Source organism: Dermochelys coriacea, chromosome 11, assembly GCF_009764565.3.
Source record: "Dermochelys coriacea isolate rDerCor1 chromosome 11, rDerCor1.pri.v4, whole genome shotgun sequence".
NCBI classification, from domain to species: Eukaryota; Metazoa; Chordata; order Testudines; family Dermochelyidae; genus Dermochelys; species Dermochelys coriacea.
Genome location: NC_050078.2, coordinates 78,309,574 through 78,337,287, shown reverse-complemented (window position 1 = coordinate 78,337,287; position 27,714 = coordinate 78,309,574). Strand labels below are relative to the sequence as shown.

General features: G+C 42.9%; 1 protein-coding gene across 18 annotated transcripts in view; it reads left to right on the top strand.

The window, feature by feature from the left end:
- PCNT (pericentrin) overlaps positions 1-27,714 on the top strand; it is a 238,033-nt gene that overhangs the window by 70,767 nt on the left and 139,552 nt on the right. For 17 of the 18 annotated variants that reach the window (XM_043505819.1, XM_043505821.1, XM_043505806.1 and 14 more), the window contains 3 exons: positions 513-1,089; positions 2,782-3,015; positions 18,996-19,160. In XM_043505819.1, the coding sequence (XP_043361754.1) occupies positions 513-1,089; positions 2,782-3,015; positions 18,996-19,160 (976 nt within the window). The remainder of the gene's footprint in view (positions 1-512; positions 1,090-2,781; positions 3,016-18,995; positions 19,161-27,714) is intronic. The other variant, XM_043505818.1, reaches the window with a different exon arrangement.

Genomic DNA, 27,714 nt, shown 5'->3' with positions numbered 1-27,714 from the left:
ATGCACACTAAGGCCAGCAATTATTAAAAAATAATCACTACAGTATTACATATAGAAATAAATGGCAACTTCAGTTTTGTACTTCTAACCTCCTAATAAGGGAAATATCCAGCCCTGCCTCCCTCAGTTGCTTTCTGTTCAGTTCACACTAAACTGAAGCTCCAAATGTGTTTACAAAGCAGGTACCACAGACTTCCCCACACTGTCCTGTTAATATACCTTCATTGTGAGTTAAAGGGAATAATCCCTGGGCGTGCACATTAAATGCTTATCTTTGTGGATGCTGCCACCTATATTATTGATTTTTGTAATATGGGCACTTGTCTACTAAGCAATAACCTGAGATGACCATCTCACTTTACCGAGCCATTGCACTGTTCTAAGTTAATTCGTTTGTGTTACTATGGATAAAATGGGTAAAAATGTGATGATCAAATTTAACAATTTTTGCCTAGTATTTATTCTTTGCATCTTAACAATGCTTAAACATTGTTAATTTTCTTGGAAATTAGATTTATGGAGGAACACAAAATTATGACTCAAAAATTCACAACAGAGCAAGAGCTTCTCCTCCAAGAGTTGAAAGGGAAGCATGCTGATGAGCTAGAACTCCAAAGTCAACAGCTACAGGAGAAGCATAAGCAACAGATTTTATCCCTCACAGCTGAGCTGCAGACAAAGCACCAAGCTGAAATTGAGACACTTACATCTACATTACAAAGCAAACAGCAGGCTCATCTTGAAGCTCATATAGCTGAGCTGCAGGCAAAGCATCAAACACAAATTGATGAACTGGAAGCTAAACACTTGTCAAATCTGGATTCTTTGGAGTCTTCGTACCTGTCTGAAATTCAGATTATACGAGATGAGCACAAACAAGCTGTTGAGGATCTACAGATGCATTTCATATCGCAGCTGCATGAGAAGGATAAGGCGCATCAAGCAATTTTGACTCAGGAAATGGAAAGGCTGAAATTAAAACATTCCGAAGAGCTGCAACTTTCACAAGACAATCTGAAAATTGAGCTGGCTACTATTCATATCGAAAAACTTAAAGCCATGGCTGCTGAGCTGGAAGAAGCTCATAAGGTGAGTCGGGGGAAAACAAGATAGTAAGATGACCCTCTTTGGTTTTGAGTTTAGATTGATTTCAAATGAGACTGTTGGTTTTCCAGAGTTGTTTCGTTCCATTTGCGAAATGCTCTATTGATTGAGCAGCTGCTGCTTAACTCCTTTGTAATAGTTTTCTTAATTATTAAGAACAAAGGCAAAAGGAGTGAAATTATAAGCAAATACATATTTAAATATGATCATTATGAAAGCTTAGATACTGAGTTTAATGGAAATACAAACTTCTTTTTTGTTACTTTCACTGCATGTAAAAATGTTTAAAATCTACAGGGCTTGGAAATGAGAGAATAGTTCATACATTTTCCTCAACAGTTTTATTACTTCCCATAGGATATCATTTTGGAGAAGTGCAATAACTTACTTTGTATAAAGTATTTTTAAAATTATTTTGAAATAAGAATGTCAAAACACGTTTTGCATGAACCTTCTAGAATGGGCAGCTGCCTGCAGTTTTTTGTTTTTCCTTTATGAAACAAAATTTTTATATTTTGAAAATGGTTTCAGCCTCAGTGCAGTAAGGAGGAGCTGGTAGTTCTGAAGAACAATATAGTAGTAAAGCTGGTTCTTGATTGTTACTGACATTCTTCCTTAGTGGTACATAATACAAAAATATTCTAAACTGCAAGCTCAGAACATCATTTATTCCTTTGGACCCTGTTGAGTAAACTGGCAGAGGGGAAGCATAAAAGATGGCAGTCATAGGACAATAACTCTTTTTTGCTTCAGTCCTAGTGTGTGGCACTACTGCGTCTTTTATCTATCTAAGTTATACATTTTAGTGTGTGTGTGTGTGTGTGTGTATATATAGTACAACTTAATTAGCACTCCAAAAACCTTCCATTTTGTAGCTAACTTCATCCTTCTCATTAATCAGTTCTTAGCAACTTGTTAAAGGTAAAAATACTCTTAATAGATTCTGAGGTTTCAGCAATATCATAGTAAACCTATGATCCTGCTAAATCACATTTTGCATAATTTTAGAAACTTGAACAGAATTTAGGAAGTCTTGAAATATGTTACGCTTCCAGTACATTGAAATAACATCTTCTAAGGGTGTTTGAGAATGCTTTAGTTTCTTGTTATGTATTATGAGTCCCAGAAGTAGGGTAGTGGCTTGTTGCTAGGATATAAAGTCCCAGCAGATGCTATTGAATATTTTCCTTCTGTTGAGTAAGGACACAAAGGGCATCATTTTGTATTGGTTTATTTAGAGCCTAAATTTTTGTAAGCCTACTCGATTATACTGAAGATGGGCACAAAAGTTGTCACTCTTTGCCCCTCATTCAAGAAAGCATCCCTTTTCAAGTCAACACTTAAATTGGTGCTAAAGTTCCACTGAAATCTCATGCTTAAGAGCTCCTGATTGTAATGAGTTTGATGTCGGGGGGTTGTGGTGATGAGAGTTGTATGTAGGAAGGAACAAGAAGACCTATAGAGATGTAATTTCTTCTTACTAGTAAGTTTTAAAAAATAAATTCAAAGGTAAGTGAAGTGCATGCTCAGTCAGGGTCCAGGAGATGCTGGTAGTAAATATTCACTTACGTTGTTTGGAAATTCACTGGGCAGAGAGTAACTTTAATACTGCAGTATACCATTCATGAACTGGATATAATGGGGATGTTTGCTATTTTTAAATGACTAATATTATAGGAAGATTTGAATACAGCTCTTCAAAATCAAAGATGTTTGCTGGAAGAAGAAAATCATAAGGCTCTGGATGTATTGCGTGAAGAAGTATTGCATATGGAGGAACATCATAAAAAAGCACTAAAAGAGCTCCAAGATCTCCATGTGGCAGAAGTTCAGAAACAGAAAGAAGAATACACCTGGCAGCTGCAGGAAGAGCTAGAGAAGCTAAAAGCACAGCATGAACATGAAGAGGAGGTAAGGACTGCTCAAATAGCTTATCTTCTAAAATAGAACAAATAAAATTTTGTTACCTTCAAAATAAAAATCACCAGTTATGGAGTTGGATACTACTTGATTTGATGCACTGGTGTAAGTAAAGAAACAAAACAACCTTGAGACATTTAAACCTACCTCTAATCTAAAGTACATTAAAATTATAGCTCACTTCAATATATCGACAAACAAATTTATTTAGTTTAGCTTATCATGCCTGTATATGTGTGTAGTCTTTTGTTGTTGATTTTATCAGACCTGTATTTTCCTTACCGTTTTTTTTTTAACTGAATGATTTTAAACATCCATTGTAATTGAATATGTGTACCCAATACTGACTTATTTTTATGTTGCATTACCTATTTAAGGGAAGGGCAATAGTTGTCTTGAAGTTCAATGTGAGAATAAGTGGACTATTTTGAGCAGCATTGATTTTTTCAGTGAGACTTAGGCTTTTAGATAGCTGTCACTTTTGAAAATGAGATTACAGTTCTTACCTTCTTTCATTAGAGCGTTTCCCACTTCTTTTGTTGCTAGTGTATGTACAGAAGGAAGCAAGCTTCTTGAATGAAGTCCAAGAAACGTTTTTAATTATGCTTCTTGTCTAGTGTTAGGTTGTTTTTTTTTCCTTGAGTTACTGCTGAAGTACAATAGAATCTAACTTTTTCTTGCTTCAGCTGTGTACCACAGATGTTGTAGTGAGGCCTCAAATGACTAAGATTTCATTACTGCAATATGTACTGAAAAAATAATGAAACGCATTTACAAGTGTCCTCTGAAGAATCACAGATTAAAATTGAACTTCATTTAAATACATCTGACAAAATAAATGAACAAAATATATTTCTTTTAAAGAAGGAACACTTCATTCTTTGAGCACCTGTCCCTATGTGTTTTCCACTGTAGGCACTTATGCGCTTTATGTGCTGGAGACTGGAAGTTTCTTGCTGGCAATCTCTGGTGGTCCATATCTGTGCCTTTGCTCTCCTCGTGTTCTCCACTGAGAGTATAAGGGGCAGTGTGGACTGGCAGCATTTCCAGTTCTTTCGTACTGCTGGATGTTCTGAGACAGAGCCCTCCAGCGTCCAGAGCTGCTCCTCTGTCTTCAACCTGTAACTATTGTACATATTTTGTATAGTTATCTAGTTAGTTTGCTTAGTATAGCTAGTTAAAAATCCCCTCCCCAAATCTGGGAGCCCTTCCCAGTATGGGGTTAGATTATGCCCAGATTATCGGGCTTTAAAAAACTGGATCTCTTGCCCCCACTCCTTTCTGGTGAGCAACGATCATCCGTGGTATCTTACTGCACTTTGCAACATGGCTATCTGCCATTCTTTTCCCAGCCAAATCTGGCAAGTACAGGAATTCAGGCTGAGGAAAAACTTTATGGAGCATGCATTGAAGCCTTAGTCAGACCTGGGCTGGGGGAATCCCCTTGTATATCTGGTAGAGGTAGCCAGAAGTGTGCCTCTTAGCACCACAATGTCTGACTCAGAAGCAGGAAAGAGCAGTGCCAAAGACCTTTCTCCCTGGGCTCCTCAGAAGAGCAGGAAGTACTTCCATAAGCATAGGAGCAGATCCCCCTCTAAATTCGCCTCAAAGAAGGGATCCCTCCCTGACTTTGAAGTCAGGCAAGTCTTTGCACCCTGGTCCCATGGATTTAGGTCCATCTAAGCCTTATGGCTCTGTAAGAGGCGTGTAAGAGCAGGAGTACTTCAGTACCAGCCTCGACATCTGTGATATCTACTCCAATACTGGCCAGGATTAGGCAGCAGAACCTGAAGGATGGAGAACTGTCAGTACCAACCAAGAATAGTCAGCAAGACCTCAGCACATTGTCTGTACTGCCAAGATCTCATAAGGTGCCATCAATCACATTGGCTCCAATGGTGCAGAGGGACAAGACTGCACTCCCTTAAAGGGATACAGACTTGTATCACTCTGGAGGATATTTTTGTCCTTTTGGATCCATAATCTCCCATAATGATGGAACCTGCTCCCAGCAGAAAGATTTTGACCCCAACAGTTGGCAGGGACTACTAGAGGGGAGGTTTGTCCCTTATCTTGTCCATCGGTTGTCGCATTCCCACTCAAAAAGAAAAGGAGTACTTGTGGCACCTTAGAGACTAACAAATTTATTAGAGCATAAGCTTTCGTGAGCTACAGCTCACTTCATCGAAATGCATCCGATGCTCTAATAAATGCTCTAATAAATTTGTTAGTCTCTAAGGTGCCACAAGTACTCCTTTTCTTTTTGCGAATACAGACTAACACGGCTGCTACTCTGATTCCCACTCAGTTAGGACCACCGACACTGCCTATGGAAATGCACCCAATGTTTTCACTTCAGGGGAATCGGATGTGTCTGAAGAGCCAACATCACCTCAACTGAGAGAGGTCAGACCAGAGGAGGGATTGAGAATCTGCTGGACCACATCCCAGCCTCATAAATCAGAACATTCTCCTCTGGACCAGTGGCATCCAGGGGGCCTCCACAGCCTACCTTCGACTCCTTGAGCTGCCCTTACTTGGGGTCCATGGGACTTGTACATACGGGTATCATGACTGCATGTTGTCCTACTGGGAGTCTCATCACTCTTCTCCAAGAGATCAGCCAGAGGTTCCCCCAGAACCCATGGAAAAGGGAAAAAAAGAACTGAACTGCTGGTCCTACTGGTACTGACAGGGTATCATCCTCATCTCCTAAGGAGTCAGTTGCTCTAACATTAATCTGTCTACTGAATGATCACAGACAATTTCAAGAGCTGTTGTGGATGGTATCAGAGAAGCTCCAGGATCTCAAGAATAGGTTCAGGGGATACACCACAAGCTCCTGAACATCATGCAGCCTGTAGGATTTAGTCTGGTAGTGTTCTCAGTGAATGAAGCCATCCTGGAACAGCCATATAGCACAGCCTGGCAACATGTACTCAAGAGGACAGAGAAACAATATGTCGTCCAGTTAAGGGAACAGAGTTCTTATTTACTAACATTGCCCCATACTGACTGGTTGGTCAGGCAGCGACTGAAAGCACCAGGCCACAGCTCCCAAGGGGTGTTCCTGCTGATAAAGAGGCCAAGTGCTTGGACCTTCTGGGGAGGGGAGATTGGTATTCACAACCACTAACCTCGAATTGTGAACATTCAACTGCTAAGTGCTGCTGTCCAGAGATGATTTTAACAACTATTTGAAGTGCTTGGAGTTCAAAGATAAACTCCCACAAGAAGATAGGACTCAATTTCAAACCCTTTTTGATGAGGGCGTGTTGGTGTCCAGAACCTCTGTACAAATCACCATGAATTGTGGATACACTCTTTGGGTTCCCTGGGGTGGTCCAAAATATGGAATAGGACTTGCCCTTTCATTAAACTAACCTTTTTCAATTAAGACAGGCCAGTTTTTGCATTTGCTAAAAGACTCCAGGACAACCCTGCTTTCAAGGCGCATATACAGCAGCGCTGTTAGAAATATTGCAAGCAGCTGTATAAGCCCAGGCTGTTGCCAGAACCCTTCAATCACCAGTGATATTCTAAGCTGCCTTGTAAACAACAGAGGGTGTGAAAATCTAGATTGATAGCTCCTAACATTTCCTCTACATCCACCCAACCTTATCCCCCAGACAAAAGATATCTTTGTTGGGATCTTGAGTGCTGAGAACCTTCATTGATGCCATCTTTACTGGATTATGGTGTCCACTTTGCTGGCCACCTAGCACAGTTTTCCCAGAACTGGAATGTGATAACTGCAGACAAGTGGGTGTTGAATATTATCCATTCCTGCTATACCACTGAGTTCACCTCACCATCCCTCCAAAAACCATTTATGCATCCCTCTTCAGGGACCACTCTCACAAAGAGATCCTCCTTCAGGAGATAGAATCTCTTCTTAGGAGAGCGGGAAAAGAATGAGTCCCACTTCGGTATTAGGGAAAAGGGATTTTATTCAGTATTTCCTGATTCCCAAGAAAAAGGGAGGATGGAGACCCATTTTTGACATCCAATGCAGAATTTTTATTTGCAAATTGAAATTCTGGATGGTCACACTGACATCGGTAATTCTGTGGCTTGATAAAGACATTTGGGTCACAGCTCTCAACATGAAAGAGGCATACTTCCATGTAGATATCCACCCTTGTCACAGACGGCACATCAGGCTCTTCGAGTGCTGTCCTTGTGGGTGCACCACTTTTGGTATTGGTGCAACCCAGCGCCGTTGATGGGAGATTTTCGGTGGCAGTGTCCATCTTAGTCGCGCGTGCGCAGTGGTAATCTGGCAGTGCCGTTGGTGCCTCATCTAATGTATGTGCAATCTGAGCCCTTCAGTTACTTCTCAACCATTCTCGGCCTGACACAGAACTCTTTAGCAATGTCAATGACAAACTAGGAAAATAAGTAGGAATAGTTTTTCAGTGATAGTTAAGTTTCAGTTCATTAAGAGCTTAGGTAGCTTTCAGTCTCCCTTTTCCTTCTTTCAAACCCATCCCCCCAACCTTTCATTTTCTTTCTGTTTAAAAATTACCTCAGCGAAGGACATTAAAAACGTGCCTGGTTCACCAGGCTTTAAAAGATGCATTTTGTGTAAGGACACGATGCCAGTTTCTGATGGCCACTCACTCTGCACGCTCTGCTTAGGGAAATTGCACATACTGCAAAAGTGGATTCACTGCAGCAACCTCAAAGCCAGGGCTAGGCGTGATAGAGATCTCTGCCTAAAACTTGTTGTTGTGGAGAAGTCCCGACAACTAGCCTTTGACCCCAGACAACAGGGTCCCTCGACAGGAGAGACTCCGGGAACCTCGTAATCTGATGTGACAAAAACATTCTTCCTCAAAAAACCCGAAGAAATGATCCACATCCTCCCTGCCGGGAGAATGTTAAAGAGAAAGCTAACTCCTGCATGATCACTGTCCTTGGTGCTGACCGTATCGAATGTGAGCACCTTTGAGGCACCAGGAACCTCCAGCACTGCCTGCACCTTGACCTCTGCCAGCAAGGTTGAGGAGTCAAGGGGCAAATACAAGCCATCCTCCTCCTCCACGGCACTGACAACGCCATTGCAAGGGGTGGCCCGCAACCCATCTACAATAGCGATGCCTGGCAGCACCAGTGCCATTATCAGTATCGTCACAGTCTGAGAGATCCAAGTCGGCACCAACGGCACCAGTCAAGCTGATGCATGCTCAACTGGCACTGAATACTGTACTGCGAAAATTGTCAGCACTGACAGACGTGGTACTGAAACCAGTGGAATTTCACCGTTTCACCAACACATTGATATGGTGGTCTCCGTTGTTCGGCACCAATGGCTCCCCAGTGCAGATGGCACTGGAGCAGCCAGATTCCCCCATACCCCTCCTTTGTCAGGTGTTTCATAACACCATTCCTCACCAACCAGCATAGGACAATCTCTGGGAACTAGGAGATACAGAGACCAGTATGCCTGAGACATGCAGCCTTGGTATGGACATAAAATCATAGGACTGGAAGGGACTTTGAGAAGTCATCTAATCCAGTCCCCTGCACTCGTGGCAGGACTAAGTATTATCTAGACCATCCCTGACAGGTGTTTGTCTAATCTGCTCTTAATCTCCAATGATGGAGATTCTACAACTTCCCTAAGCAGTTTATTCCAGTGCTTAACCACCCTGGCAGTTAGGAAGTTTTTCCTAATGTCCAACCTAAACCTCCCTTGCTGCAATTTAAGCCTATTGCTTCTTTTCCTATCCTCAGAGGTTAAGAACAATTCTTTTCCCTCCTCCCTGTAACAACCTTTTATGTACTTGAAAACTGTTATCATGTCCCCCCACTCAGTCTTCTCTTTTCCAGACTAAACAAACCCATTGTTTTCAATCTTCCCTCATAGGTCATGTTTTCTAGGCCTTGAATAATTTTTGTTGCTCTTCTCAGGATTTTCTTCAATTTGTCCACATCTTTCCTGAAATGCGGCATCCAGAACTGGACACAATTCTCCAGTTAAGGCCTAATCAGCATGAAGTAGAGCGGAAGAATTACTTCTCATGTCTTCCTTACAACACTCCTGCTAATACATCCCAAAATGATGTTTGCTTTTTTTTTGTAACAGTGTTACACTATTGAATCATATTTAGCTTGTGGTCCCAGATCCTTTCTGTAGTACTCCTTCCTAGTCAGTCATTTCCCATTTTGTATGTGTGCAAAGTCAACTTCATCTGAAGAAACTTCATCTGAAGGCATCACTCCACCACGACAATTTAACCTGCTCGGAACAAGTAAAACTGGTGTTAGTAAACAGCAGAAAACCAGCTATGCATACCACTTAGATAGAAAAATGAAAAAGGTTCTTATGATACCAGAACAAACATGTATCTGTGCTCTCAGCACCACTCCTGTTGGTCTTGGACTACAATAATAGACCTAAAGAACTCGGGGCTTTCCACAAGCGTGGCTAGGGTACATCTCGCAGTCATTACCACGTTTTACCATAAGATTGATGGCATCTCAATATTTGCACACCAGATGATGAAACGCTGTCTCATGCGCATACAGAATATGTACCCAGAAATACGTGCCCCTATGCCAGCATGGGACTTAAATCTGGTACTCAGAAGCCTTACCAGAACCCCATTTGAACCGTTAGCTACCTGGTCTCTACTTCATTTATCAATGAGTTAGCATTCTTGGTCTCAATTACATTTGTGTGACAAGTAAGTGAAATAGGGGCTTTCATGGCTCATCCTCGGTACACCGCATTTTTCATGGACAAAGTCACCCTGAGACCACGTCCAAAATGTATATGCAAAATATCATCCTCTTTCCACTTCAGTCAACCAATTTACTGGCCTATGTTTTAACCCAAACCCCATGTGAATACACAAGAGGCTGTCCTACATTACACATTGAACGCACATTAGCGTTCTACCTGGATAGAATGAAGCCTTTCCAAAAATCCCTCGTTTCTATGACCGAGCATTCCAAGGGCTCTGCAATATTCACACGAATTATTGAAATGGATTTCCAATTGCATCCATATGTGTTGTCAACAACACCAAACAGAACCCCCATTAGGGATCAGGGCCCATTCAACAAGATCTGTATCTACCTCAATAGCATTTCAAAGTAACGTACCAATCATAGACATATGCACAGCGGCCCCTGGGCCTTTGAACACACATTTGCGAACCATAAAGTAATTTCTCAAGGTTCAAGCTCAGACAAAATGCTAGGTCTAATGGTACTAGCCTCCACTATGCATACAACTCTGAAGTCCGTTCCATCGGCACAAGGGCACTGCTCTAGGGTCACCTGAAGTGGAGCACCAACAGGGACAGCACTCGAAGAAAAAGAGAGGGTTACTCATCCTGCGCAGTAATTGAGATTCATCGAGATGTGTGTATCTGTGGGTGCTCCACTACCCACCTTCCTCCCCTCTACTTCGGAGTTCATAGTAATGGCTGGAACAGACACTGGGTAGCATCAAGTGTGGAACAGCTGCAGGCTATGACAACATATCTCCAGAATTCCTGAAAAACCTTGGCCCCCATGCTCAGCTTTGGCTTGCAAAATTCTTCACCAGGGTCATCAGTGAAGGGAGGCTACGGAAGATATGGTGTACCGCAAAAGTCATTGGCCTCCTAGAGCCTGGAAAGGACCCCAGTCAAGCATCAAGCTATCATTCCATATCATTATTGTTGGTGTGCTTCCAGGCACTGGAGCTCCTACACCGCATATTACCTGATTTGGAGAGAAGTTTGAGCCCTGACCAAGCCAGCTTTCGCGAGGCCATAGCACATGTTGAAAATGGCTTCCAGAGAAACTTGAAAACAGGCGCTGTTTTCATTGACCTAATAGCGGCATACGATATGGTATGGCACACTGGCCTTCTCATGAAGGTATCACGGGTTCTACTACCTTGGGTCACAGGTGTCATTGAACTGTTCCTCTGCGATAGGCAGTTCAGAGTCCATATGGGGGAGAAGATGAGTGCTTGGAGACAACAGAGCAATGGGTTACCCCAGGGCTCTGTGCTTTTGCCAACCTTGTTCAACCTTTACATCAATGACCTGCCAACAACCGAGTCACGAAAGTTCATTTACACAGATGACATCTATTGCAGTACCCAGGCCTGGACATTCCATGAGTTTGATGCCCCCTTAAACCGGGACATGACAAAGTTAACTGACTGCTGTAAAACTTGGTCCCTCCAGTCAAGCGTCATAAAAATGTCACCAGTTTGTTCCATCTTCATCACGCCAGCGCAACCTGAGACCTGAATGTTTATCTGAATGGTTAGAAGGAGAAGCATGAAGTAGAACCGGTCTGTCTAGGTGTGACCTTAGACCGGACATTGAGTTACCAGGCCCGCCAGAAAAAAACATTAGCTAAAATTAAGATGCACAACAATCTTCTTAGCAAACTGGCAGGTTCATCATGGGGTGTTCGTACTCCAACCCTGCGGATGTCCGCTCTTGCCATCTCGTATTCAATGACTGAGTACTGCGCACCCAAATGGAGCTGATCGTCCCACACCAAACTGGTGGATACGCAGTTATATGCTGCCATGCGTATCCTCTCCAATACCCTGTGTCCAACTCCATTCCCCTGGCTCCCAGTTCTGAGCAATAGTGCTCCTCCTCATATCAGACGAGAGGTTGCCACAGGCAAGCTACTGGAGAAAGTATGCGCCAACTCAAGCCTGCCGCTGCACAGTAACCTTTTTAAACCACCAGCTGCACGCTTGCCATCACGTCGCCCTTATGGTCTCATCCACCAGCCAGGATGTTAGGGCAGAAACAAATTCCTCTGGCGAGAGGAATGGATATCTGTTATAATCCCCAACCAGTCCCTCATTGGCAACCCCACAATTGGCTCATCAGGTTTTGACCTGCCCCATCGCTAATGGTCTCTGTTGAACAGGTTCCAGACTGGGCAAGGCCTCTGTGCAGCCAACGAGTATTGCTGGGGCCTTTGCGACAGCCCTTTGTGCAGCGGGGGAGGGATAGCTCAGTGGTTTGAGCATTGGCCTACTAAACCCAGGGTTGTGAGTTCAGTCCTTGAGGGGGCCATTTGGGGGATGGGTCCTGCTTTGAACAGAGGTTTGGACTAGATGACCTCCTGAGGTCCCTTCCAACCCTGATATTCTACGATTCTATAGCTGTGGCGCAACATAAACGATGACGCACATTGTTGATGAATGGTTTCAGAGTAGCAGCCATGTTAGTCTGTATCCACAAAAAGAAAAGGAGTACTTGTGGCACCTTAGAGACTAACAAATTTATTTGAGCATGAGCTTTCGTGAGCTACAGCTCACTTCGTCGGATGCATTCAGTGGAAAATACAGTGGGGAGATTTATATACACAGAAAACATGAAACAATGGGTATTATCATACACACTGTAAGGAGAGTGATCACTTGGATCCCACTGAGGGTTACCAAAAGAAACCACAGCATTTGCTCAAGAAACTCCCTGAAAAAGCACAAGAACAAATCTGCACAGACACACCCCTGGAACCCACCTATTTGCTACCTAAGATCCATAAACCTGGAAATCCTGGACGCTCCATCATCTCGGGCATTGGCACCATGACAGCAGGATTGTCTGGCTATGTAGACTCCCTCCTCAGGCCCTACGCTACTAGCACTCCCAGATATCTTTGAGACACCACTGACTTCCTGAGGAAACTACAATCCATTGGTGATCTTCCTGAAAACACCATCGTAGCCACTATGCATGTAGAAGCCCTTTACACCAACATTCCATACAAAGATGGACTACAAGCTGTAACAGTATCCCCTATAATGTCACGGCTAACCTGGTGGCTGAACTTTGTCCTCACCCATAACTATTTCACATTTGGGGACAATGTATACTTCCAAATCAGCGGCACTGCGAAGGGTACCCGCATGGCCCCACAGTATGCCAACATTTTTATGACTGACTTAGAACAACGCTTCCTCAGCTCTTGTCCCCTAATGCCCCTACTCTACTTGCGCTACATTGATGGCATCATCATCTGGACCCATGGAAAAGAAGCCTTTGAGGAATTCCACCATGATTTCAACAATTTCCATCCCACCATCAACCTCAGCCTGGACCAGTCCACACAAGAGATCCACTTCCTGGACACTATGGTGCTAATAAGCGATGGTCACATAAACACTACCCTATATCGGAAACCTACTGACCGCTATTCCTACCTACATGCCTCTAGCTTTCATCCACATCACACCACATGATCCATTGTCTACAGCCAAGCTTACAGACATCCCCCCAACCTGAAGCAAATACTCAACAGCAACCACACACCATACAACAGAACCACTAACCCAGGAACCTATCCTTGCAACAAAGCCCGTTGCCAACTCTGTCCACATATCTATTCAGGGGACACCATCATAGGGACTAATCACATCAGCCACATTATCAGAGGCTCGTTCACCTGTGCATCTACCAATGTGATCTATGCCATCATGTGCCAGCAATGCCCCTCTGCCATGTACATTGGTCAAACTGGACAGTCTCTACGTAAAAGAATAAATGGACACAAATCAGATGTCAAGAATTATAACATTCCAAAACAGTCGGAGAACACTTCAATCTCTTTGGTCACTCAATTACAGACCTAAGAGTGGCTATTCTTCAACAAAAAAACTTCAAAAACAGACTCCAACGAGAGACTGCTGAATTGGAATTAATTTGCAAACTGGATACAATTAACTTAGGCTTGAATAGAGACTGGGAGTGGATGGGTCATTACACAAAGTAAAACTAGTTCCCCATGTTATTTTCCCCTCCACCCACACCCACTGTTCTTCAGACATTCTTGTCAACTGCTGGAAATGACCCACCTTGATTATCACTACAAAAGGTTGTCTTCCTCCCTTCCCCTTCCCCCCTGCTGGTAATAGCTCATCTTAAGTGATCACTCTCGTTAGTGTGTATGATAACACCCATTGTTTCATGTTCTCTGTGTATATAATTCTCCCCACTGTATTTTCCACCGAATGCATCCGATGAAGTGAGCTGTAGCTCATGAAAGCTTATGCCCAAATACATTTGTTAGTCTCTAAGGTGCCACAAGTACTCCTTTCCTTATTGTTGATGAATGCCTGTTGACTATGTTCAGCAGTGGCCTGGAAGAACTGCATCATGCCACTGAAGATGCCATCGCTTGGCTAGACGACTGCACACACTAAATAAATACTGTATGGTAGAGAAGGAACTGAGGGTGGCGGCTTGCGCGTGCACTGGATGAGGTGTCAACGGACACTGCTACGGACTAGATGATGCATGACTCAGATTGACACTGCTACCGAAAATCTCCGATCAAAGGCGCTGGGATGCACCAACACCAGAAGTGGAGCCACCCATAGGGACACACATCTCAAAGAACCTCCGTTACTGCAAAGGGTGAGTACCCAGCTCTTTGTAGTAGCTCCCAACTGCTACCAATACAGGGTATTGACCTAACAACAGCACCCTGAGTATTTAAGAAAGTTTTTGCAGTACCAACAGCACAAGGCCATCACAATGGCTCCACCATCTTCCGATACCTAGATGACTGGCTCCTGATAGGCAGATCCTTTCTAGAAGTTCTGGCATCCACATCATTGCTGCACCATCTCCTAACATACCTTGGAATCTGTGTAAACACGGAAAGCAAGCCTGAATCTGATACAAAATACAGACTTCATATGGGTGACTCTGGAGTCGTTGAGGGTGGGCGCTTATCAGCCACTTCATGAGCATGTTAATCTACCAGGCCATGCACAGTCCTTGAACATCAGTTCGGGTATGCCTCATGCTATTGTGGCATCTGGTGTTATGTACTTACATGACCATTTGCAAGTCTGCACCTGTGTTGCCTCTAGGCCTGACTCTAAATAGTGTATGTGCTAAGCAATCACACCATGACGATTCTCTCCAAGGTTGAAGGCCTTGCTGAAGTGAGAGAAGACACCAGGTGTGTGTGTGTGTGTGTTTCTTTCCTCACTCTCACACCAGAGAAAATTATATTTATGGATGGCTCCCTATTAGGCTGGAGAGCCCACATGGATGACAGCACAATGCAAGGCACTTGGACACCTTGGGAGACCAGAATGCATATAAATATCCAGTGTGTTAAGAGCAGTCTGGGAAGCCTGCAAGGCATTCTTACCGCTCATATGACCTTAATATGTTCTGGTAATGTCAGAAATCATGACGACTGTGTTCTATGTCAACTAGCAGGGAGGGGTGGAATCCATCCCACTGTGCATAGATACAGTGAATTTATGGGGCACCACTTTACCCTGTCAGTAGTGTACCTTCTGGGTGCTCACAATTCACTGGCGGAAAGCCTCAGTAGAGATTATGCCACCAGCCACGAGTGGGAACTGCACGATTCTGTAATGAGCAGCACCATTGCTCAGTAGGGAGCCCCTACTTTGGGACCTTTTCGCATCCCATATGAAGAGGAATTGCAGCACATTCTGTTCCAGAGGAGCTCAGCGTCATGGCTGCAAGAGTGATGCTCTCCTACTTTCTTGGATGGGTCATCTGAGGTACACCTTGCCTCCGAATCCACTCGTTCTTCCGCAGAACTTAAAGTTCCACAAGGATGCAGTGCTAATCATCCTCATTGACTCCCAGGTGGCCTGAACAGTTCTGGTTCCTGGCCTTATGTTGATGTCAACCTGTCCACCGATCAGCATCCAGTCTGTCCTGGATCTCTTGACCCACGACAACAGCAAGGTCAAACATCCCAGCCTGGTCTCTTGTCATCTCATGGCTTAGTAATTGAATGGGTATCACACCTAGAACAGGTTTCAGAGTAGCAGCCGTGTTAGTCTGTATTCGCAAAAAGAAAAGGAGTACTTGTGGCACCTTAGAGACTAACAAATTTATTAGAGCATAAGCTTTCGTGAGCTACAGCTCACTTCATCGGATGCATTTGGTGGAAAAAACAGAGGAGAGATTTATATACGCACACACACAGAGAACATGAAACAATGGGTTTATCATACACACTGTAAGGAGAGTGATCACTTAAGATAAGCCATCACCAGCAGCAGGGGGGGGAAAGGAGGAAAATCTTTCATGGTGACAAGCAAGGTAGGCTAATTCCAGCAGTTAACAAGAATATCAGAGGAACAGTGGGGTGGGTCGATGAAGTGAGCTGTAGCTCATGAAAGCTTATGCTCTAATAAATTTTAGTCTCTAAGGTGCCACAAATACTCCCTTTTCTTTTTGTTATCGTCTAGGTCGCTGTTTAAACCATTAGCTATGTGTTCAATGTCCCAGTTGTTGATAAGTTTGCCTTCCTTGTTGCCATCACTTTGGCCAGAAAGGTAATGGAGCTTAGAGCGCTTATTACTTCTGGGGGAATTCTGCACCAAAAAATTAAAAGTTCGGCGCACAATATTTTAAAATTCTGCATATTTTAGTTGTCGAAATAACACAGTACAGTCAATTCAATTGGTTTCAATTATTTCTGTAATTTATTTAAACTGCAATAGAATAGATGAAGAATGGGAGTGGGGAACATTGGAGGAAATCCGCAAATGCCCTTGCCTAATAGTAATGTAGCTAGGTTTGACCCTTTCTTTCTAGTTATTAGTCAACCAATATAGGCAGCCATATGCTCAGTGTTACATCCTAGGCAACTGAAGAGCAAGTGAGGGCTGGGGAATCAAACTCAAAATTTATATTGGCTACTGAACATCTCCAGAAAGGTCAGTTGCGTGTAACACTTCATGGAGCACACTTTAATCGGAGATTTTTCAGTCCAAAAATTTAGACCAGTTCTAATCACTAAAGCACCATAAGCATTTATAAGGCCATACTGTTCTTTACCCCACTCTGGCAATGTAAAGGAGCCTTAAAACTTTTACACCTGTTTTATACTCCTAGGGAAATTCATGAAGACAATTGGAACAATTCATTAAGGAAGCAGGCTGCTACATTCTGCTCTGACTGAGGGGGCAGAGCCTGTCCCATGCGCGCGCGTGCACGCACGCAGAACTGCCCACCCCCCTCCAGGTGGTGATTTATGTTTCTACTGGCTGCTCTGGGCACCCAAACCAACCTGCTTGCGCTGCTGGGGAGGGGCACATCACCACTCTTGCACCTTCCCTTTGCTTCCCTGTCGGAAGTAAATTTTGTGCAAGGAAGCAAAAGAAATCTGTGGGGGACATAAATTCTGCGCATGTGCAGCAACACAGAATTCCCCCAGGAGTAAAGTCTTATAACCAATTTACCATATATGGTACAGGACAAAGTCTCACTACGACTGCACCTGAAATTCACCCCTGAAGTAGTTTTGGATTTCCATATAAACACATACTTACCTATTTTCTTTTCCCTAAGCCTCTTGCCACCACTGAAGATAAGAGACTTCATTTCCTTGATGTAAAGCATAATTAGCTTTTTAGTGGCAAAGAATGAAATCTATCACAAAGCTGCCTCCATTGTTTATTGCCATTGTGGAATGAATGAGAGGACAAGCTATAGCCTCTCAGACTCTCTAAGTGGATTTTGGGCTATATTCTACTTTTATTTGGTGAATCTTCATCTCCCACACTGTGTGTGGGCTCATTCCACTAGAGCACAAGCAGCTTCACTAGCATTTTGTCAGGAGGTGCCCTTGCTTGGTATTTGCAAAGCGGCAATATGGAGTTCTGTTTGTACCTTCACAAAACATTATGCCTTAGTTCAAGCCTCCACAGCTAATGCATTCTTTGGTGTGGAGGTCCTACAAACATCTTTACTGCCTGCAGCTTCGCACCTGACTCTTCTGAGTACTGGTTTTCAGTCACCCTCAATGGAATACACATAGGGATCAGCACTTGAGGGAGAAAGGTAAGTTATTTACCTTTATAGTAACGAGTTCGTCAAGTTGTGATCCCTATCTATATTCCACTATCCACTCTCCTTCACCTCTGCTTCAGATCCTATCCATTAAGTGAGGTAAGAGAAGGAACAGGAGAGGTGATTGCGCAGCACTGCCCCTTATGCCCTGGGCATGGAGCATGAGGAGAGCAAGGATGCAGGCACTGACCAGATGGACGCTGCTAAGAAATATCTTCTGGTCTCAGGCTCATGTAGTTCATGCATATTCACAGGCAGAGTGCCCATAGGGACCATGCATCTCAAGTAACTCCAGTTACTATAAGATTAGTAGCTTCCCTTTTTTATGATCCATTATTTTGCTTTTTTACTCATTGCTCTGCAAAATTCAGTGATGAGCAATGGGACTGCTAATCATAAGTGCAATTTTTGTGAGTTTGAATGGCGGTGTCCCCCTTGCAAAAGTGGTTTACCTTTGGGGAAAACTTTGGTTTGGGGGAGAGGGAGTGGGAGGTGTCTTTGAGCTGCTAGTACCAGACAGGTTGCTATACTTTAGGGTGACCTGAAAATATGTACTGCTTGTCCCTTTGGGTTTTCTGCAGAAGAAGTATATGCCTGGGAAGTTAGCTTTGTTGATCAAGTGAAAATTCTCATCCTTGTGTCTTGATTCTGGAAACAGGATTTTCCATCAGTCTAATGGCCGCAGTGATTGAGTTTACAAAGGAGAATGCAGCTGAAATTTTCCTAGAAGCCCAATATCACTGGTCATTGGGTAATTGTTATATTGTTTAAATGAGGCACAGCTGCCATTTGTTTGACTCCCCTTTCTCTGGTGGAGCCTTATGGGCATCAGAAAATGCAAGCAGGTAGTGTGCTCTGCCAATCTGAGTTGATCATTAGATTAACTAGGCAATTAGTTTTGGAGGACTTTGGTGCCAAGCTCCTCTCCCAGAATCCTCCACTTCCACTTCCACCTGCCTGTATCTTTGCGAACTTGCACAGAGATCAGATGTGGTTTCCTTCAGTCAAGATGGAAGTGGAAGTATGGCAGTTCATACCAGCTGAGAATCTGGCCTTTAGGGTTGGAGAGAAAATCACTGTGGGATTTGGGAGTTACTGATTTTTCTCAGTAATAAAATTGATTAAAAAATCTTACAGATGTATGCCTCTGCTTCTGCCTCTGAAGTGGAAACTGTGCGAACAGCTCTCCTAGCTCAGTTTGAGGAGGCGAAATTGAAGCAGCAGCTTCAGTTCCAGGATGAGATTGAACTGCTCAAATGTCAGTCAGAGGTATTATTGGAACAGCAGATTACACAGCTAAAGGTGAGTTCTAACTAAAATATTTTTTAACAAATTCCAAAATTTAAGTTCCAAAATTTGTGGAATTTTCTGAGGTTTAACAGTTATTACAAAACCTTTTCCCAGGATTGTCTTTTTAAAGTCCTAGAGATATAGGAGTTGGAGATAGAAAAGATCGTTTGTGGACCGGATTGCTTGCTAGTCACTTGAGTCTAACTCTTCTGATTGTTTCCGTCAATTAAATCACATTAAAAGGGACTAAAAATACATTATGTTCCTAACTTCACTTTTTCATGTAAGCAGTTAATCTATTTGCCACAGAGATGCTATGCAATCATGAATGGGAATAGATATGGTTCATGAAGGAGTCTCTCTTTTAAGGTGTCTTCTTTTACTTTTCTCCTTTTTTGCTTTTGGGTAAAAGTGTTTACATTTTTTTTAATATGTTGTACATATACTTTGTAAATAGGTGTATTCTGAATTGGAGAACAACCCATAAAATGCTGAAAAAAAATACTACAGTAACTCCTCACTTAGTCGCTCCGGTTAATATTGTTTCATTGTTACGTAGCTGATCAGTTAGAGAACATGCTTGTTTAAAGTTGTGCAATGTTCCCTTATAACGTTGTTTGGCAGCCACCTGCTTTGTCCACTGCTTGCGGAAAGAGCAGCCTGCTGTAGCTAGCTGGTAGGGGCTTGGAACCAGGATGGGCCAGCAGCCCCCTTTTAAGCTCCCCTAAGTTCCCTGTCCAGCAGTCAACCAGCAGGCTATCAATTGCTGGGCAATTCAGCTGTCCCTCCTCCCACTGCCCTGCGATGCTCCTACCTCTGCCTTGGAGCTGCTCCCAGGAGCCTCCTGCTTTGCTATGTGGGGAAGAGGGGGGCTAATGTCAGGGTGCAGGTAATGACAGAGCTCTGTTCTGTCCCCCCCACCCCCGCTCCTTTACCCCATCTCCACAGAGCCGGGAGGGAAAGAACAGGGCTCGGAACAGAAGAAGCTTGCTGGCAGCAGCTGCTATCTCAACTTGCTGATCTACTTAAAAAGGCATGCATCCAACAAAGTGGGTATTCACCCACAAAAGCTTATGCTCCAATACGTCTGTTAGTCTATAAGGTGCCACAGGACTCTTTGCCGCTTAAAAGGCAGTGTACTTAGTGGGGGTCAGCGTACTTAGAGGGGCAATGCGTCTCTCTCTCTCTCTCGCGCGCGCACACGCACACACGCGCGCACACACACCGTGTCTGTCTCTCTCTCTGCCATGCTGTCTCCCCTCCCTCCGTTTAACAACGTGTTAACCCTTGAGGGCTCAGCTGAGTGCTAGTTAATCATTTATCAGTAAGGCATTCCCTGGGAAATATCCTACCTTCTGACTTCACCACCTCAACTAAGCTTCACAATCATCATTGCTGTATACAGTATTAAATTGTTTGTTTAAAACTTATACTGTGTGGGTGGATATGTATGTGTATATGTATAAAATATAATATTTTGTTTGGTGAAAAAAATTTCCCTGGAACCTAACCCTCCCCCCATTTACATTAATTCTTATGGGGAAATTGGATTCGTTTAACATTGTTTTGCTTAAAGTGGCATTTGTCAGGAACTTAACTACAACGTTAAGTGAGGCGTTCATGTATATTACAATGTAAACCTGGCACTTTTTTCCTTAACTGTTCCGTTTACAGTTAGGTATTAGAAGAAATGGCCTTTGTAAAATATCTTTTCAGAGATAAATGCATAATGTGTCATAAACACGGTCACGCATTTAAGGACTATATTTTATCTTCAGTTCTGATTTGCGATATACTTGTGTGTGTAAATATGAAAATTTCAGTTTTTTAAAGAGATTTGTAGACATTTTGTCTCGTTTAACATTTAGAAGGATGGAAGGAAACTGATTTATCAGCAGAAAGAGTCTTTGAAATAGATCTGAAAGTACATTCTACTTCTCTGACTACTTCTCCATCTATTTCATGACAACTAGCTAGATATAGAGCAGTGATGCTCAGACTGAGGCTTGCAAGCTGCAAGTGGCTTTTTAATGCGTCTCCTTTAATGTGTCTCTTTGCAGCGCATGACATTAAAATACTGTGTGATTTAATTATTAACCAGTCAGGATACATTAACTGTGTTGTTAACCTACTGTAGTTGATGAAATAATACTTGGTCAGTTATTTTGCTGAGAGAATAATTTATATATATAAAAACAAAATATTTCCCCTATGGTACTGTTACAGTATTATAGTAAATGAAAGAATGAATTCATGCTACTGTGGCTCCTTTAGGTAATGTTGGCTCCTGAACCACTGAGGTCTGAGGATCACTGAGAAAGGCATACTTTGTAATACTGGCAGTGTGAGATCTTCATTTTAGAAGTTGTAAACCAGTTTTCAACTTGCCTAAATACAGATTCTTCTTTGTCTAGTTTCTGTATGGATATTCCACTTCATGTGCCCCATGCTTCTTTGATTAGTCTTTTGATAGCCATGTGTGTTCAGTCTGCACATATGTCCTAGCTATCTTTGTGCTCCATACAAGTGGTATCTAGGGCAGTGTCGAACATGAGGGAGATTCCCATGCTTGAGCCATTCTATTTAGGTGACAAATCTGAGGAACCATCCCAGATTAAGGTGTCATGAGAGGAGGTTTCTGAACAAATTTAATAAACTAAACAGTAATTCACCAGGACCAGATGGTATTCACCCGAAAGTTCTGAAGGAACTCGTATATGAAATTGAAGAACTATTAATGGTGGTATGTAACCTATTGCTTGAATCAGCTTCTGTACCAGATGACTGGAGGGTAGCTAATGTGATGCCAATTTTTAAAAAAGGTTCCAGAGGTGATCCTGGCAATTACAGGTCAGTAAACCTATCTTCACTGTGAGGCAGATTGATTGAAACTATAGTACAGAACAGAATTAGCAGACAGATGGATGAACATCATATTTTCGGGAAGAGTCAGCATGGTTTTTGTAAAGGGAAACCATGCCTCACCAATCTACTAGAGTTCTTTGAGGGGATCAGCAAATGTGTGGAAAAGGGTGATCCAGTGAATATAGTGTACTTGCACTTTTAGAAAGCCTTTGACAATGGTCCTTACCAAAGGCTCTTAAGCTAATCAGTCATGGAATAAGAGGGCATGTCTTCTCATAGATCAGTAACTGGTTAATAGATAGGAAACAAAGGATAAGAATAAATGGTCATTTTTCAGAATAGAGAGAGGTAAATAATTGTCTCCCAGGGGTCTGTACTGAGACAAATGTGGTTCAACATATTCATAAAGGATCTGGAAAAAGAGGTAAACAGTGAGGTGGCAAAGTTTGCAGATACTTAAATCCAAAGCAGATTGTGAAGAGTGACAAAGGGATCTCGCAAAGCTGGGTGACTGGGCAGCAAAGTGGCAGATGAAATAATGCTTACTGGAAAATATAATCCCAGCAGAATAATGGGGGTCTAAATTAGCTGTTACCACTCAAGAAAGAGATTTTGGAATCATTGTGGATAGTTCTCTGAAAACATCTGCTCAAAGTGCAGTGGCCATCAAAAAAGCGAACAAAGTTAGGAACCATTAGACTAGGGTAGATAATAAGAGTAAACATTATAATGTAGCTACATACATTCATGATACACGCACACTTTGAATGCTGCATGAAGTCCTGGTCACCCCATCTTAAGAAAGATATATTAGAAAAGGAAAAGGTACAGAAAAAGGCAACAAAAATGATGAGGGGTATGGAACAGCTTCCATATGAGGAGAGATTAAAAAGACTGGGACTATTCAGCTTGGAAAAAAGATGACGGGGCGGGAGCAGGGATATGAGAGAGGCCTATAAAACCATGACTGGTGTGGAGAAAGTGAGTAAGGAAGGTGTCAGAGTAGCAGCCGTGTTAGTCTGTATCCGCAAAAAGAAAAGGAGGACTTGTGGCACCTTAGAGACTAACAAATTTATTTGAGCATAAGCTTTTGTGAGCTACAGCTCACTTCATCGGCTGCACGTAGTAGCAAATACAGTGGGGAGATTTATATACACACACACAGAACATGAAACAATGGGTGTTACCATACATACTGTAACCGGAGTGATCAGGTAAGGTGAGCTATTACCAGCAGGAGAGCAGGGGGGAAAAAACCTTTTGTAGTGATGATCAAGGTGGACCATTTCCAGCAGTTGACAAGAACGTCTGAGGAACAGTGAGGGGGGAGGGAAGGGGAGAAACATGGGGAAATAGTTTTACTTTCTATAATGTCCCATCCACTCCCAGTCTCTATTCAAGCCTAAGTTAATTGTATCCAGTTTGCAAATTAATTCCAATTCAGCAGTCTCTTGTTGGAGTCTGTGGTTTTTTGTTTTTTTTTTAAGAATTGCAACTTTTAGGTCTGTAATCGAGTGACCAGAGAGATTGAAGTGTTCTCCAACTGGTTTTGGAATGTTATAATTCTTGACATCTGATTTGTGTCCATTCATTCTTTTACGTAGAGACTGTCCGGTTTGACCAATGCACATGGCAGAGGGGCATTGCTGGCACATGATGGCATAGATCACATTGGTACATGTGCAGGTGAACGAGCCTCTGATAATGTGGCTGATGTGATTAGTCCCTATGATGGTATCCCCTGAATAGATATGTGGACAGAGTTGGCAACGGGCTTTGTTGCAAGGATAGGTTCCTGGGTTAGTGGTTCTGTTGTGTGGTGTGTGGTTGCTGGTGAGTATTTGCTTCAGGTTGGGGGGGCCATCACTCTCACAGATCTTGGGAGACAGGCTAGTCCTTGCTTACAGACAGCCCCCCTTGGGAGACTGTTGCCAACTGTGTGCACATCTACCAATGTGATCTATGCCATCATATGCTTATGCTCAAATAAATGTGTTAGTCTCTAAGGTGCCACAAGTCCTCCTTTTCTTTTTGAATAAGGAAGTGTTGTTTACCCCTTCACATACACATGAACAAGGGGTCACCTAAAGAAATTAATAGGCAGCAGGTTTAAAGCAAACAAAAGGAAATACTTCACACAGTTCACAGTCAGGCTTTGAAACTCATTGTCAGGGGATGCTGTGAAGGCCAGAAGTATAACTGGATTAAAAAAAGAATTAGATAAGGTCATGGAGGATAGCTTCATCAATGGCTAATAGCCAAGGTGGTCAGGGATGCAACCCAATGCTCTGGGTGTTCCTAGCCTCTGACTGGTAGTAGCTGGGATTGGGTGACGGGATGGATCACTCAGTGATTGTGTGTTCCGTTCATTCCTTCTGAAGCAGCTGGCTTGGGCCACTGTGGAAAAAAAAGTAGTGAGCTAGGTGGACCATTGGTCTGAACTATTGTGGCTGCCATTATGTTGTTTTCCCTAAGTTTTTTTTTTTTTGTTTTGTTTTGTTTTTGTTTTTTTTTTTTCCCCCCCCTCAGATGCCTCAGCCTGAAGTGGATCAATTGTGCTCCCTTTTTTAGCTAGGGTTTGCCTTTAGGGAGTAGTTTTTAATTTAGTTTTTGTTAGTTTCCTTAGTTTTGGGAGACTTCTTCAGAATTTACTGATCTTGCCCTTCCCACATTCCCCTTTTCCTGAGGGGGTTTCCCTTTCTTTTTGAAGGAGGTTTTTTTCCCCCTCTCAGGCTATTTCTAAATCCTCTGGGTTTTAGCGTTGTCTAATTTGCTGGAAGTCTATCCCCGTTAGTGGTAATCATTCCAGCTATCTCTGCTGCTTAGAGAATACCCATGTCCCATCTAAGTGGTAGAATATTTTCTGAATTCAGGAGTAGTTCTAGAAAGAACAGGAAGATGAGGCTAAAACTTCTCGTGATGGAGTGCTCCCTGTGACCTTCTTCAGACCTGGGCCAGGTACTCCCCACACCAGCCCTGTACAACAGACCTCTGATAACCAGAGTGTCCCATCAATTTTGTCTGTAGCCCTCTCACCGAGTAGGCATACCTGGGGGAAAAAACTGTGGGGGGTCAATTCTAAGGTTTCTAAAAGAGATGTAGAGCTCCTCAAAAATAAATCAGTGCCAAAAAGCCAAGATCAACTGGTACCATTGAAATAGAGATCATCCATGGTACTGCCACCTTCTGGCTCCAAACTCATCAGGATCCTGCACAGGTTTATCCTTTACTGGAGGAGTTTAGATACTCCAAAGACCTGCTGGTCATAGAATTATAGAATATCAGGGTTGGAAGGGACCTCCGGAGATCATCTAGTCCAATCCCTTGCTCAAAGCAGGACCAATCCCCAACTAAATAAACTTGTTACTCTTGTTGATGGGTGCAGCAAGTCTAGGTACCAGGACCTCCTTTATCTCTGGTACTGTACCATTCCCTGGTACCGACATGCTCTCCGGTACCCGCTCAAATGGACAGCCTCCCTGTCTCAACTCCTCCACTATCTGCCTCTCCTCAGGACTATCTCTGATTTATGCATCTTTGTTCAAGGCTTGCTTTTTCTGACACCTTTTCCGTAAGGAAAACACAAGGCATGCACTTGCATGGATCATTGCACTCTCTTCTTAGTATGAATAAATCTGGGGTACCCCCTTTTCTGTATTGCCCTCTCCAGTGCTCATTCTGGAGTCTGTGGGCTGCTAATAGAGAGCAATGCTCTAGAAGTCCTAGTTACAGCCATGTCAAATATCAAAGGCAAGCCCTTCTACTCCTTCAGCTCTCCTGCATCAGTTTACTCCCCAGGAGGAATCTTTTGAGGTTCAGGAGAAAAGTACTGATGAAGAAGCTACACCACAGACTAACATCTCTTCCTCCTCACCTGATGCCTCCTCCCAATCCTATATGCAGGTGAGTTCAGACAATTCCAGGACCTCCTGAAAATATTAGATTCCCTCCAAATCCCTCTGGAGATCCATGCGACTCGACACAAATTGACTGATGTCCTTCATCATATTGCCTCCTCTTGTAAAGTAGCTTTATCTGTAAATGCGACTGTACTCTATCACTTCATGACTCATCAAAGGATTATCAGATCTTTTTCCTCATGTCAAACAGTGTGTAACCTGGAGTGAGACTTGTACATTGTTCTAAATTTTCTAATGAGGCCTCCCTTTGAACCACTGGCTAAATGTTCCCTTCCATGATTGTTTGTGAAGACTGCAATCTTAGTGGCTATTACTTCCACTAGGACAACTGGTGAGTTAGTGGACTTTGATAGCTGATTCTTCCTACACCACATTTTATAAAGAAAAGGTATCTTTCTGGTCACACTTCCACTTTTGCCCAAGGTAACCTCAGACTTCCACATCAGCTAGGACATTTCACTTCTGGTTTTCTACCCCAAACCTCCTCAGACTAGAGAGGAAGCCTCTCTTCACATCTTGGATATCAGAAGGGCATTTGTCTTTTATTTGGCAAGTGCTAAATCCTTTAGGGTCTCTGCCAGACTGTTTGTGGCAGAGTTAGAGGAGCCCTTGTCTCCACCCAAAGACTCTCCAAGTGGGTTTTTGGTTGTATTCTCTGTTGCTACAAGGTCAACCTCCTCCTTGGGTTATACCTCACTCCACTTGATCAATGTCTACTTCCATAACCCCATTAAAGAATGTTCCCGTTGGATAAATATACAAAGCTACCATGTGGGCTTTGGTTCACACCTTTTTCTAAACATTACATTCTGTACATGCCTCTAGAGCAAGATTCCACCTTGGCATTGTTAGTCTCCAGTCAGTCTTAGATCTAGCTCCAAAACATACACCTCCTTTACAGTGTAATGCTGAGGTGTCACCTGAAGTGGAGCACCGATATAGGGACATTACTTGGAGGAGGAGGAGGAGTTCCTTACCCTTACTGTAAGTGGAATTCTTTGAGATATTTGTCCCTCTGAATGCCCAGGAGGTGCCATCTTTTCCTTCTGCTTTGGAGTCTTCCTTTGTGGGACTCTGAGTTAGAGAAGGAACTGAATTGGGTTGTCTGATGCTGACCTTTATATACACTTATCACGAGGCATGAAGATAACAAGGGTGTTTGTGTGGACTGAACTGGCATTGCTACCAGAAGTCTCTGATCCAAGGTGTATGGGGCATGTGCACAACTGAAGTGGAGCACCCGTAGGGACAAACGTCTCAAAGAACTTCAGTTACCGTACAGGGTAAGTATCTCCTCCTTTAATACAGTGTCATTAGTAGGATATTTTGTACCAAGGTGGCGGCCTCCAGAAATGTCTTTAGAAATTCAAGATGTGATTAAGCACTTTCAAATATATTTCAATTTAAGCATCGCTTACCAATATTATTCCTTGGGTTTGAATGTTGAGACTGCTGGGTTGAAGAGAGTTGGTGGATTTTTTAAAATACATTACCTCTGTATAATTTTTAGCTGTTTCAAAAGATACTTCTCTGCACTTGCTCTGTTGGATCCTTTGAATTAATGAGTTCTCCCAAATGCTACTCTTAGAAGAATATGGGTAAATCTCCCAGTGTAACTATAATGTTGTGTTGTCATTCCCAATATTCTCTCTAGAAAGCACTATGTCTGATATTGATAGCTATACCAGATAAGCATTTCTGATATTTCTATAGTGTTCCTGGGAAATACTATATTTTGGGGACAATAATCTCTAATGAATAATAGTGAGGAACAGTGGTGT